The sequence below is a fragment of the Conger conger genome, chromosome 7 (genome assembly GCF_963514075.1).
Source record: "Conger conger chromosome 7, fConCon1.1, whole genome shotgun sequence".
Taxonomy (NCBI): domain Eukaryota; kingdom Metazoa; phylum Chordata; class Actinopteri; order Anguilliformes; family Congridae; genus Conger; species Conger conger.
Genome location: NC_083766.1, coordinates 21,434,556 through 21,449,071, shown reverse-complemented (window position 1 = coordinate 21,449,071; position 14,516 = coordinate 21,434,556). Strand labels below are relative to the sequence as shown.

Sequence of the window (14,516 nt, the reverse complement as noted above, 5' to 3'; positions counted from 1 at the left end):
AACGTCCATGAACTATAACACCGTACAATCATCATGTGCATTATGAAGTTGAATACAGAAGAATAACATTCACATTTATATTTAATCATATTCAACAGTGTTTGTACCCAAAATGTGGATATCCTCCAGGTTCAAGTTTCAAGGTTCGAGATTCCTCTTGATCCTTGCTCTAAAGATTATTTTCTGTTAAATTGAGTTCCTTTCATCCTTTAAAAAAAAGGGTTAAAAGGACTTCACTTCAAGCTTTCTTTCTTTTTCCAAACATATTTGCAACAGTTTGGCATGGTGATTACATAAATGTTCTTGCCTCTGAATGTAGCCTACATGCACAGCTTAATAATCGTTAGTTTCATAGTATTGAACATTAACAAAATAAAAATAAATTAATGTCTACGATAGAGATTAGAGAACAATTCATATGTATTAATTAATTTGATTTGAATGAGGATGCCCTTCCAATACATGGAAGGGTATATTAAAATATGAACTCACCGAGCACTTTGCATGTGCGTGCATTTTCTGAGATACTCAAACCATCCTGTCTGCCACCATCAATCATTCCACGCTCAAAGTCACTAAGATCACATTTTTCCCCCCATTTTTTTGGTTGATGTGAACATTAACTGAAGCTCCTGACCCATATCTACATGATTGTACGCATTACACTGCTGCCACACAATTGAAAATTGCGTGAATAAGTAGGTATAATACAGTAAAAACGTTCCTAATAAAGTGCTCTGTGAGTGTATAATATGAATATCGCACTAAAACGAATTCCCCCTATTCTCCCAATACTTGAGACAGAAAACTGCATCCCACCGTTAAACAACAACTCAAATTAATGGTACAGTGAATATAAGATAATTCATGATGCGATGCTTATTTTTTTATGATTGTGCTTTTCGGTATTTGTTTAAGCAGAACAGAATCACTCATTTAAATGGTGGCGCTCTGCAGTGTGTGCCCGGTGCCCTCCGTGTTTACCCATTATGCGCGATAATAGGATGAGAGGTAAAACGCGGTAATGCAGTCAGTTTGGCCGCTGAGGGGGACGGGGTAATCTGGAGCGCTTTTCGGGGGGCTGCGACGCGGCATGAGTAATGTATTAGGACGGGCCTAATAACGGTTATTCAGTCAGGGGTCCCGCGGTAAATTGCGAGGACCGCGTAGTGCGGCGTAATCGGTAAAACCTGAGCTCAGCGACGGCTGTAATTGGACAGTGTTTGTCTTGCGATGACAAGATAGTCAACGGAATCAGAAAATATGCGCAGAGACTCCTCATTTTACTGGAGAAATATTAATATTGATGCGAAAGGCCGTTTCTCATCTTTATGGCCGCACATTGCTGAATGTTGTCGTTCCGAGGCTGCTGCGTATGGGGCGGTCGATATCTCCACAGCAGTGCTGGCGTCCACTTTAAACAGTGAGATGGGGGATGCACTACAGCAGGGATCATCATTACATTATAGTTAGTTAGCTGATGCTTTCATCCAAAGGGACTTGCAGTTGATTTGACTAAGCAGGGGCCAATCCACCTTGGAGCAATGTGGGGCAAGGGCCAACAGCAGATCTTATTGTGGTTACACAGGTTTGACCAGTGACCGGTTTGTGTTTGCGCATGGGTGTGTGTAGATCTTGTAGATTATGTCCATTTGTGTGTGTGTGTCTATTTGTGTGGGCATGCATGCATGTGCGTGTATACATACTATATCTGCATGTTCTTCTGAGATGTATCTTGTATCCTGTGTGTGTTTATGCGTGTGTGTATATACTGTATGTTCTAAGGTGTATGTTGTATGCTGTGTGTGTGTGTCTGTGTTTGTGTATATACTGTATGTTCTAAGGTGTGTGTTGTATGCTGTGTGTGTGTTTGTGTATATACTGTATGTTCTAAGGTGTATGGTGTATGCTGTGTGTGTGTTTGTGTATATACTGTATGTTCTAAGGTGTATGTTGTATGCTGTGTGTGTGTGTATATACTGTATGTTCTAAGGTGTGTGTTGTATGCTGTGTGTGTGTTTGTGTATATACTGTATGTTCTAAGGTGTATGGTGTATGCTGTGTGTGTGTTTGTGTATATACTGTTTCTTCTAAGGTGTATGGTGTGTGCTGTGTGTGTTTGTGTATATACTGTATGTTCTAAGGTGTGAGTTGAATGTTGTGTGTGTGTGTTTGTGTATATACTGTATGTTCTAAGGTGTATGGTGTGTGCTGTGTGTGTGTTTGTGTATATACTGTATGTTCTAAGGTGTGTGTGTTGTATGCTGTGTATGTGTGTGTTTGTGGATATACTGTATATTCTAAGGTGTATGGTGTATGCTGTGTGTGTGTGTGTTTGTGTATATACTGTATGTTCTAAGGTGTGTGTTGTATGCTGTGTGTGTGCCTCAGGTCCAGACTGGCTGATTTCCAGTATAACTGCCACCCGGCCCCCACGCCTCCCTCCGGCTGTCTCAGGGAGAATGGAGCTGCCTGTCTGAAGGCCTACGCTGGCCTCATAGGTGAGACACGGGGCGGGGTGGAGGGACAGGCCGCCAGGGGAGAGAGGGATGAACCGGAGGAGAGAGGAGAGAGTGATGAACTGGAGGAGAGAGGAGAGAGCGATGAACCGGAGGAGAGAGGAGAGGGATGAACCGGTGGACATAGGGGACTGAGGCCAAGGGAGAGAGAGGAATTAACACTTGTTCTATGTGTGTTTTAGTACTGTAGATACCAGTTAAGCAAATTAAAATTGAAATTGAAACAGAGAGAGAGATTGGGAGAGAGACAAAGAGATTGAAAGAGGGAGAGAAAGAATGAGAGAAAGAGAGGGACACAGGGAGAGACGGGAAGAGATTGAGAGAGGGAGAAAAAAATGAGAGTGAAAGAGAAAGAGAGGGACAGAGAGGGGGAGAAAGAGAGAGAGAGAGAGTGAGGGGGACAGAGACTGAGAGAAAGAATGAGAGAAAAGCAATGATTGATCTCAGGTTACCCTCGCAGGCACCATCATGACTCCTAACTACATCAGTAACAGCAGTGTGGAGGTGTCCCAGTGGTGCAGCTGTGAGGGCAGTGGGAACCAGTGGAGGGACTGTCTGCGCATCCTGGAGGCCTTCAGCACCAACAGCTGCCTGCGTGAGTCACGCCTGCGCAGACGCTCACACACCCTTACACACACACACACTCACAGACACCCTTACACACACACACTCACAGACACCCTTACACACACACACACTCACAGACACCCTTACACACACACACACACACTTACACACGCTCACACACACACACATACACACACTTACACACGCTCACACACACACACATACACACACTTACACACGCTCACACACACACATACACACACTTACACACACACAGACACCCTTACACACACACTCACACACACACACACACACACACACTCACAGACACCCTTACACACACACACTCACAGACACCCTTACATACACACACACACACTCACAGACACCCTTACACACACACACACACACTTACACACGCTCACACACACACACATACACACACTTACACACACACACAGACACCCTTACACACACACTCACACACACACACACACACACACACACTTACACACGCTCACACACACACCCTTACACACACACACACTCACAGACACCCTTACACACACACCCACACACACTGCGCATCCTGGAGGCCTTCAGCACCAACAGCTGCCTGCGTGAGTCACGCCTGCGCAGACGCTCACACACCCTTACACACACACACACACACACTTACACACGCTCACACACACACACACACACACACACTCACAGACACCCTTACACACACACACTCACAGACACCCTTACACACACACACACTCACAGACACCCTTACACACACACACACACACTTACACACGCTCACACACACACACATACACACACTTACACACGCTCACACACACACACATACACACCCTTACACACGCTCATACACATGCCCTTAAACATGCTTACACATACACACACACTCACAGACACCCTTACACACACTCACACACACATCCTTACACACACTCACACACACACACACACATACCCTTACACACACTCACTTACTCACACATACCCTTACACACACACACACGCACCCTTACACACTTAAACAGAAGCTAATGCATGCATGCCCATCATTGTATTTAACATATAAGGGCCCACATTTTTATAATGTCAGGGATTTCATAGGCCTTGTAAGTGCTCGGTGTGTAACACACACACACACACACACACACTTTTTGTGGTAATAAGCGCAGAGACATGACTAATTATACAGTTATGTACTAATTAGTCTTTATCAGTACAACACAATGATGCATTGCAGCATGAGTTTCATTAGGTGTCCCAACCGGGGGAGAGACAGGGATTATTCATTCATTAACAAACCGTGGGATAAACGTATAATTAGTTCATCATTAACAAATACATCGTTAATTGGCATTAACTAATGTAGTAGTTCACATTGATTAATTATATACAAATACATTTGTAACAGCAAAGCTTTACAGATTAACTTCTCAGTAACTACATTGCTTAGTTCATGTAACATTATTGTAAAGTGTTACCACAACATCTGTAATGTTCTGTACTGGGGGAAAAACTCCAGTCAGTAATCTCACACATCCGTGCCCCTCCCCCCCTTCACACAGGGAACTCCATCAGTGCGTTTGGGAGCCTGTCCCTTCGGCCCGAGGAGAACACGCTGCCCGCATCGCCCCGGCCCTCCCCCAAAATCCAGCCAGGCAACGTGGAGGATAACGCTCTGCCCGACCTGAACACTGTGAGTGTCCCCTCACACACATACACACACACACACACACACACACACACACTCACATACACTATACCCAGCACACTGAACACACACACACACACACACACACTATACCCAGAACACTGAACACACACACACACACTATACCCAGTGCACTGAGCACACACACACACACTATACCCAGAACACTGAACGCACACACACACACACACACTATACCCAGTGCACTGAACACACACACACACACACACACACACACACTATACCCAGAACACTGAACGCACACACACACACTATACCCAGAACACTGAACACACACACACACACACACACTATACCCAGTGCACTGAACACACACACACACACACACACACACACACACACACACACTATACCCAGAACACTGAACACACACACACACACACACACTATACCCAGTGCACTGAACACACACACACACACACTATACCCAGAACACTGAACACACACACACACACACACACTATACCCAGTGCACTGAGCACATACTCACACACCACTGACCTGAACACTGTGAGTGTCCCCTCACACGCACGCGCACACACTCACACTATACCCAGAACACTGAACGCACACACACACACTATACCCAGTGCACTGAACACACACACACACACACTATACCCAGAACACTGAACACACACACACACACACTATACCCAGAACACTGAACACACACACACACACACTATACCCAGAACACTGAACACACACACACACACACTATACCCAGAACACTGAACACACACACACACACTATACCCAGAACACTGAACACACACACACACACACACACACACACACACACACTATACCCAGAACACTGAACACACACACACACAAACACTATACCCAGTGCACTGAACACACACACAGACAGCACTGACCTGAACACTGTGAGTGTCCCATCACACACACACACACTCACACTATACCCAGAACACTGAACACACACACAGGCAGCACTGACCTGAACACTGTGAGTGTCCCATCACACACATACACACGCACACTCACACACACACTATACCCAGTGCACTGAGCACATACTCACACACCACTGATTTGGACCAGTGTCTAAAGAAGGGGTTCCTGAACCAAAACTGTAATCCAGATTTTTTGAGTACACAACTTTTGCATTTTTTTACATTGAGTCCATTTATACAGCTAGATATATACTGAACCAATGCAGGTTAAGTACCTTCCTCTAGTGTACACGAGCAGTCTCTTACCTGCGAAACAAACATCTTATAGGTTATGAGGCCTGTTCCAGACGCACTATGTGACACTGCCACCCACACTTGGTCACACTTAAACCTCCATTAATCAATGAGCTTAATTAGTAGTGATTTGCCAAAAGTCTTCAGTTTAATGTGCTGTTCATGACCCGTTGAATAAAACATCTTCACTCCTGTCTTCCCTTCCATAATTCATTAACTGAAACACAAAATGATCTCAATTCAACAGAAAGGCAACCCATATTTTGAAACTGGTTGAAGAGGTGCAAGGGTGCAATAATAATTTGAAGAAAACACTTTTTTCTTTTTTTATTCAACTAGAGCACTCGGAGAGCATAAATCAGATAAGCGTCAGACAGGAGGTATCAAACCCAGAGCAGAATTCAGCTCACAGCTCAATTGAATCTGGTTATCTGAGCTCCACTGAACGGAAGCCAGCCCTGAGCCAGGGGCAGAGGAGCTGACTGCCTGTCCTAACATCTGACACCTCTCATCACAAACCACTGCTTTCCTCTCTCTGCAGACGAGTGTGACAACACACACACTCCTCTGAGTGCTGTGTCCTTACTTACCTCTTTTTATCTCTCCCTCTCTCTTTCTCTCATACCCTCATTCCTCTCTTTCTCTCTCTCTTTCTCCTACCCTCATTCCTCTCTCTATATCTCTCTCTTTCACCAATTCTTGTTACTCTCTCTTCCTCCCTCTCTCTCTCCCACCCTCATTCCTCTCTCTATACCCCCCCCCCCCCCCTTAATGATTTTTTTCTGTTGTTGTGTTGATTAAATGGGTGGCGGTTCAATAATTATTTCCCAAAATGAAACCTCCACCCCCTCATTTTTAGTGCGGTATGCAGTGCGTCAGTCAGCTGGTGTTAATATTCATGTATTCATACCGTCTGTCTCGCTCTCTCTGTAAATCTCTACCTCATTCATTCACACCTTCATGTCACACCTATGTCCCCCTTTCACTTTTTTACATCTATTTTCCTCTCTCCTTCAGCCTCTTCCCATAACTGTTAACCCTTGTGTTGTCTTCAGGGTAAAACGACCCGCCACTATGTTTAACAGCAGAGAAAACCCCCTAAAATTATCTTTTTTTCAACTTGAAATTTTATGACAAAGTATGTGATGAGTGACAGGTTGTTTCTTCATGCAAAATAGATCTGAAAAATAGAAATTCAATTAAGCTGCTTATTTTAGGGGTTTAGTGAAGGCGGGTCATTTTTGACTCTTCGGACAAGGGGAGTATACAGAATGTTAAGACTACATTAGGGTTAATATCTTTGCTTTACCTCTCTTGCATGAAGGGTTTCGCCATCTTATATCTCTCCTTGTCAATCCGTAAACCACTCACTCGCTCACTGTCACCCAGTCTCACCCTTCCTCTCATTTTATCATTTATTCCCGCACCATAACCCTTACACTATCATCCAGCTGCTCATTCACTCACTCACTCTCAGACCCAGTTATGCCCATTCACTCACCAACTCAATGACTGAGTGAGCAGCTCCCCTAAATTACCAGCAGTGCCACCATTTTACCACTAGGTGGCCAGCTGAGTCATTTGTGAGATAAACTGAAACAAAATGGCCGCTCATTTCTCTTGGTTCTTTCCCAGGTGGAAAACACTGAGGAGGAAGAGGACGGAAGGGAGTTCAACGTCATCCCAAACTACTCCGAAAAAGAGTCCAACCTACATTCTGGAGTGCGGGGGGGCTGCGTGGGGGTGTCAGCCCCTCTCACCTCTCTGCTTGTTCCCCTGCTGCTCACTGGCCCTCTGAGCTGGGGGTGAGGACAGGGGGGAGTGGTCTCTGCACAATCCCCGCCCCCAGATATAAACCTCACTCACATAGCCACTGACTTACACATCCAAACAGTCACAGCAGGAGCGGAGAGAGATGGAGAGACGGAGAAGACAGAGAGGAAGGAGGAGCAAAAGATTAAAGAAGAGGAGTGTGAAGCCTTCTCTTCTTCTCCTGTTTCCTGTTTCTGTTTAAGAAGTTTGTAAATAACCATAGGTGAACACACCCACCCACCTTCTGATACGCAAGGCTATGGAATAACAACCTCACTAAGCCAAAAAACGTGGCACAGATAAATTATTGCTGGATACATAGCATAGCAATGTCCGGGTGATAGAACCCCCCAATTCACCAAGTCAGAAAACCTGAGGATGGGAATATCAGATGATAAAGAAGCCCAATAGCTCTGATAAGAATTATGTGCTTATGTTTTGAGTATGCCCTCAGATTTGATGCTAACCCAGTTGATGCAAACCCAAGTGAATAACCCTAGCTATGCGAGAAGAAGAGAGAGGCAGAGATTATCCACCCTTTCTTTTCTCTCTCTCTACATCTTTTTATCTGCCTTCCACAGCGCTTCCTGTCTTTTCTGCCTTTCCACTGCATCTCTCCCACAATCCCTCTGTTCCTCCCGCTCTGTGTAAATCTCTCTCTCTGTAGAGACGTCCCGTGGCCTTGAGTTCGCTCCGCTTTTTCGTGCCCTTCTTCGGTCCGGGGGGTAAGAGGGATCACCATGCTTATGAAGGCTGTTCAGCCCGCGCACTCTCTTTTTACGCATTTTAAAAAACACCATCTTCAAACTTTTTCCTATTTTATTTCCTATTTTTCCAAAGTTTCAGTGCCCAGGATACATTATACATTATATTTGCCTTATCGCTGCCGAGTCCTCTCGAGGGTTCACAGAGGCACACAAGGGCTTTGAAATCCATGTAGCCAACTGCTAATTAGTCTCACTCCACTGACCTCCTGCTGGGGAGACTACAGTCCACTTACTTCACAAGGGGAATGGGCGCCCATTTTTAGCACCAGAGTGAAATACCCCGCTGACCAAAATCTTCTCTCCCTTGGCAAACACTATCACCAATTATGTGTCATCCCCATGGCCACACTGGACCAATGGTTTCGACCTGGACCGGGGTGGGACATCTCTACACTAAGAAGTGTCCCAGATGGATTACCCCTAACTTTAACAGCAAAATTGTGTTCATTTCTATTTTTAGGCTTTTCTCCCAAGAGGCAGGTGTTTTTGTTTATTTTCCTCCTGACGTTGTGTGTTCGCCTCCTTCCCTGCCGAACTTGTGACGTTTCTGCAGGTATGGGAAAACAGCTTGTGACAGTTGGAAGTGAAAGAGAAACTGCAACACATAGGGAGCTTTCATTAGACCCCTCAGCCCCCATAGGCACACACACATACAAGTACACACAGACACGCACACACACGGACACACACATACACACACGGACACATACACATTCACACAGACACATGTATGTACCACACACACGTACTACACACATACAAACTTGCGCACACACACACATACATGTACACACAGACACATGCATGTACAACACACACGCATACATACATGTACACACAGACACATGCATGTACAACACACACACTTGCACACACGCACGCACACGTACCCACACTTAAAACGCGTAGCAGCACAGCCGAACAGCCTTGGCCTTGCTCATCTTCGCACTCTGGTTTCCGCTCCCGGCCTCCACCCCGACACGACACCACCCCCACACTGACAAAAGGCCATTAACCACCAGATATGGCAGCATTCCCCCTCTCTTCCACCGCACTCTTCAATTCTCTACCTGCCACGACACCGAGAATTTAACCACGGGCGCAAATAACCCGACGGATCTCCAATAATAACAGCGACAAAAAACAACAGGAGTAATAAAAACAGGAAATGGAATGGCTCGGCAGGTAGGCGTGGGAGGGGCCCGGGGTGTCACTGCAGACTGAGGGAGGGGTTGTGGCGGGGTGAGGACGGGGTTCGGGTGGGGGTGGGGGGGGGGAGGGTAGGAGGAGAGGGAAGAACCAATTTGCTCCTCTCCGTGGCTGATGTCGTTTTGCCTGGTGGTGCTGCTGTAGTTTCAGGGACACGGTGCACCAAGGCATGAAGGGTTTCGCGTTTTTTTTTTCTCTCCCCTTTCGTTTGAGAGAGAAAATGAGAGAGAGAGAGAGAATGGCAGAGAGGGAAAGAGAGCGCTTCTAGCCCAAACAGAGCACAGACGACATGCTGTCCTTTTCTCTGACTTTTATTTTATTTTATGTTTCTTTTTTTTTTTTTTTGCTGATGCAAATTCTTTTCTCTTTTTTTTTTTATCCATGGCAATTTTCTTTTTCCTTTTCTCTTTTCTCTTTCTGTGGAACTTAAATTAACTTCCGTCTCGAGGGGAGGAGGAGAGGGAAAGATGCTCAGATCCAGATTTATGAAACAGATTCATTGTGTCTCTCAGTCTCGCCCCTACCCCCTTTTTCCTCTTTCTCTCCATCTCATTCTCTCTTTCAGTAATAATGAGGGATACTAGTGAGTCTCTCCCTCCGTCGGTCCCTTTCTCAACTGACGGACCCGCTCTTCACACGGAGTGCGTCTGTTTAAGCATAGCGTTTTTAAGAAGCAAAAGACAAGTTTTCCGTCCTTGAGTGCACCCAAGCCTAGCAGCTAGGGGTCAGTGCAGTGATTATCTTCAGAGAAGCTCATACAAGGGTTAATTATGAAAGCAGAAGGCATGGATATAGATTTATGCCTCCGTCCGACGGGCACACCTATGTTTATGATCGCTGACATTATTATTATTTTAATTGTTCTCGTTCGTCATCCGGTGACATCGCCCTGCGCCCGGACTTTGAAATGAGCGACGGTTTCGCGGAGTACAGGGGCGGGGGAGATTTATTCTCATTTTAAAAAAAGAATAATTAGCGAATGTGCCGAGCGGGCAACACTGTTCTGTTCACGTGGAGCGGGAGAGAGGGTGGGTGAGGGGCAGCCATATTTCAGACGTTCGCTTGTGTAGCTATGTGACCTCGCTTCTCCTGTTTTTCATTGAGCACTTTATGCCTTTCTGTGAGTCGCCTTCATTCAAAGCTTTAGCATCGGGACATGACCCTCCAACTCTTGCATTTTGTGTAAAAAATAAAAGATAGAGGGAAAAGCTAGAGGATATTCAAAATACACAGGAAGATATGGAATCTGCTAAAAATTGAGCTGTTAAGCTGGTCGTAAGTTGGTATAGCTGCACATGAGCTGGTCAACCAGCTAGTGCTGGTAGCTTGTCTGAACTGGTAGCTATTTCAAAACAAGTTGAGCTGGCCAAACCGCCGGGAGCTGGTCTCAACTGGCCAAGCAAGGAGCTGGTCTCAACTGGTTAACCAGCTAAACCGCATTGAGCTGGGAGCTGGTCTCAACTGGTCAACCAGCTACCAGCAGTTTTATTTTGAGAAGGTGGAAGGCTGTATAGAGGTAGGGAATAGTAGAAATACACAGACAGTGAAACCGAGAGACGGAAGGTGGAGGAGAGTGAGACATCCCATAAGGCACGGGGCAGGGTTAGACTTAGCGTCAGACCCCCTCGGACACACTTCCTCTGTGGTTCCGTCATGCAGCTCCACCACAGCCCTTAACGTCCAGAAGATCCGGCCGTCTTTACTGTACCTGTCCTTGCTGGCATGTTCCCCCAGCTCAAACACAGCTTTCAAATGCATTTCTGTTGCTAATAAAAGTGTTGTTATGTAAAAAAAGAAGAAAAAAAAGAAAAGAAGAAAAACACTGTAAATTCCATTACATATTTAAAGCTATTTTTTTATTTTCTGTTTACATTAAATTCTAATTGAAAAAAATGTATACGTACTCAAGTGGTGGTTGCAAAAAAATGCTTCATTTTTCATGTTGTTGTTGGTTGTAAAAACAAGAATCACAGTCAGTTTATGACTGTCAGTCACAATGGAAGTTCTTCTGCAAAATGTCTCACCAATTTTTCAAAGAAACTGGTCAAGCCCTCTACTCATCTGTTTCCATGGAAACATAGCCACTCTTTGTTGCACTTGCAGTCCTATTCAGAATGATGGTACTTATACGTTAATGGTGTTTTACTCAGCACTGTTAGTAAAAAAAAGCTAATTATGTGCATTTATTATTCATGCCAATATTGACAATGAAGTGACCATATCAGTGAATATTTGGAAGTGGTATAAAGTGAATGACTCTTTCAGAAATTAAATGACTGAACAAAAGTCAACAACCTGCCACATCACAAATAATGCCCAGTTTCTTTTGCGGCAGAGTTTATCTGGTAAAATCGTGATGCGTTTGTGAGGTTTAGTGGAGGGCACCCAGCAGGATATTAAGTTCCTGATATTCAGGACAGGAGTCTGTTGTCAAGAAAAATAAATAATAAAAAAACAGTGACAGCCATGATGAATATTAAAACGCAGGGCGCCAGAGTGTTGTCGGTGTGTGTGTTTACAGGATTCAGGCTGAGTTCAGAAGGAGAATGCATCCTGTCACACACCTTCCATATCCTGCTCTGCATGCTTTTCCTGTAACCTGTGACTTTGGATTGAAAATATTAGAAAAAAAAGAAAGAATTAAACAAATGAAACTGTTTCCATTGTATGATAATCAGAACCATTTTTGGGCTGTGAGTGGAGGGGGCTGCCTTGGACGGCTGGTGCTGGTCCACAGGATAGCGTTACTGTTAGCAACATCTCCACACTGCAAAAAAAAATAAAAAATAAGCTGGTCTGAACAAGTATTTTAGTCTTTTATTTCAAATTAAAATCTTCTTTCTGTCCAAGTTGTTCGCTATGTAAGACAGAAATATTGTCAAAGAAGTGAGACAACTTCTCATTTCAATTTGACAATGCGGTAAGAAAATTAAAGTTGTCATAGAAACAGTAACTTAAAATAAGCTAATATTTGAGAAAAGATTTTTAAGTCGTTACAAAACTAAAACACTTGTTAAGACAGACATTTTTTTGCAGTGCAAAGACCTGTCTCCTTTCCTTTACCCCCTAAACTCCATATGAGGCTGAGAAGAACACTTGTCCACGAAAGAGCTACTGGCTCACCTGGTCCAGTCACCGTGCCTGGCCACGCCCACCTCCACACCACACAGGTGGAGGCCGGGGCAGGTTGTAATGCCCTTTCCCTGCAGAGTCCTTCAGGTCACGCTGATCTATCATTTTTATATCTCGTGTAAAAAGGCAAAAAAAACGACATTTATGTATGTGCCACTGCTGCGTAAATAAAAATGGAAACCTGATTTCTGCACCGCTTCCTGTCTTGGCTTACGTTTGGCTGCCGCTTTGGACTCGCACTGCCACACTGAGGGGAAGCAAATCATGTGCTGCCTCTTTGGATAGTGGGTCACAGTTGACGAATGACCTTTACCGATACTCAGACAAGTGCTGTCTATGGCAGGGATCACCCAATCACGGTCCTCGAGGTCTGAGAACCACTGGTTTCCCACCCTCCCTTCATCGGGGAGTCAGGTGTGAAGACAGTCTGGCCAATCAGCAGCGCTAATTGCTCACCTGTTTACCAGGGCTGGTTGAGATTTGATGATTGTTGGACTCACAGGCTTAGCAATTCAGGAGCTCTGGATATTAATCATAATTATAATCATAATAATCAATTTACATAATTAGTCAATCATAATAAATACTATATAATATCCATTTGTAACAATGGATATTTTATTTGAAGAGTGAACACTAGCAACATAAGCTATCCCTGCTGACTGTATACTTTGAAAGCACAAACTTCAAAACTACTAGACTATAAACTACACAGGATAATAGATCTTAGCTGAACACTCTAATGAAATGTTCAGGTAATTTAAATCAATGGAGTCGTTTCCAAATAAAAAAGAAGTCTATTCTTCAAAGTGTTATTTTACATGTTAATATTAAATACAAGTCTGGATCCACTGTCCTGGGTTCAAGAAAGTTTTCCTCAAAACAATCACCTTAACCTAACGAAGCGGGAAAGATGTCCTAAATACCGAGGGCCTTATAATTTCAGTTCATCCTCTTCCCGGAAAGCTGATACCGTACCGTCTTTATGCAGACACCACTTCTCTTAACAATGAGCTAATGCTAAAATCAATAGCGCCAGTGCTATTGATGGCTATAGATAGCACCCCTGTGATGCTAAAAAGATGGTAAATAAGAAACACGAGATTTGATTCGCAGATTAAACAGGATTTAAGGTGCTTTTACATAGCAGGCCGATAAGATAGGAGACATTATTTTGCTGTCTAGGGGGGGGGGGGGGGGGGGGGTTCTTATCGACTTTCTTTTCCCATTAGCCTGAGATTTCTGAATTAAACATGAATGCGTTTCACTCTGCACATGTCATACTTAAATTCATGTTGTCCTACATCAGCATAGTCAAGAGAAAACACAACTCCCATCGTACGCACACACATTTATAGCCATATAGGCCCAGTCTGTTTTGTAAAAAAAAAATGATGTGCTACAGTAGGCCTATATTAAATTTTTAAATTATAATACATTACATCCACACACAGATCAGCCACTGTTCTTGAATGTCCCTCGTGCCTGAACACACACTTACACCTATACTGAGGTCTGTCAGATTTGTAAAACG

The 14,516-nt window shown here is 44.3% G+C and overlaps 1 protein-coding gene across 1 annotated transcript in view; it reads left to right on the top strand.

The window, feature by feature from the left end:
• Positions 1–9,815, top strand: part of LOC133133901 (GDNF family receptor alpha-4-like) — a 32,473-nt gene extending 22,658 nt beyond the window's left edge. The window contains exons 5-8 of the mRNA XM_061250183.1: positions 2,392–2,501; positions 2,980–3,114; positions 4,679–4,809; positions 7,698–9,815. Coding sequence (XP_061106167.1) covers positions 2,392–2,501; positions 2,980–3,114; positions 4,679–4,809; positions 7,698–7,871 — 550 coding nt within the window. The 3' untranslated portion in view covers positions 7,872–9,815. The remainder of the gene's footprint in view (positions 1–2,391; positions 2,502–2,979; positions 3,115–4,678; positions 4,810–7,697) is intronic.
• The last annotated feature ends 4,701 nt before the right edge of the window (positions 9,816–14,516 follow it).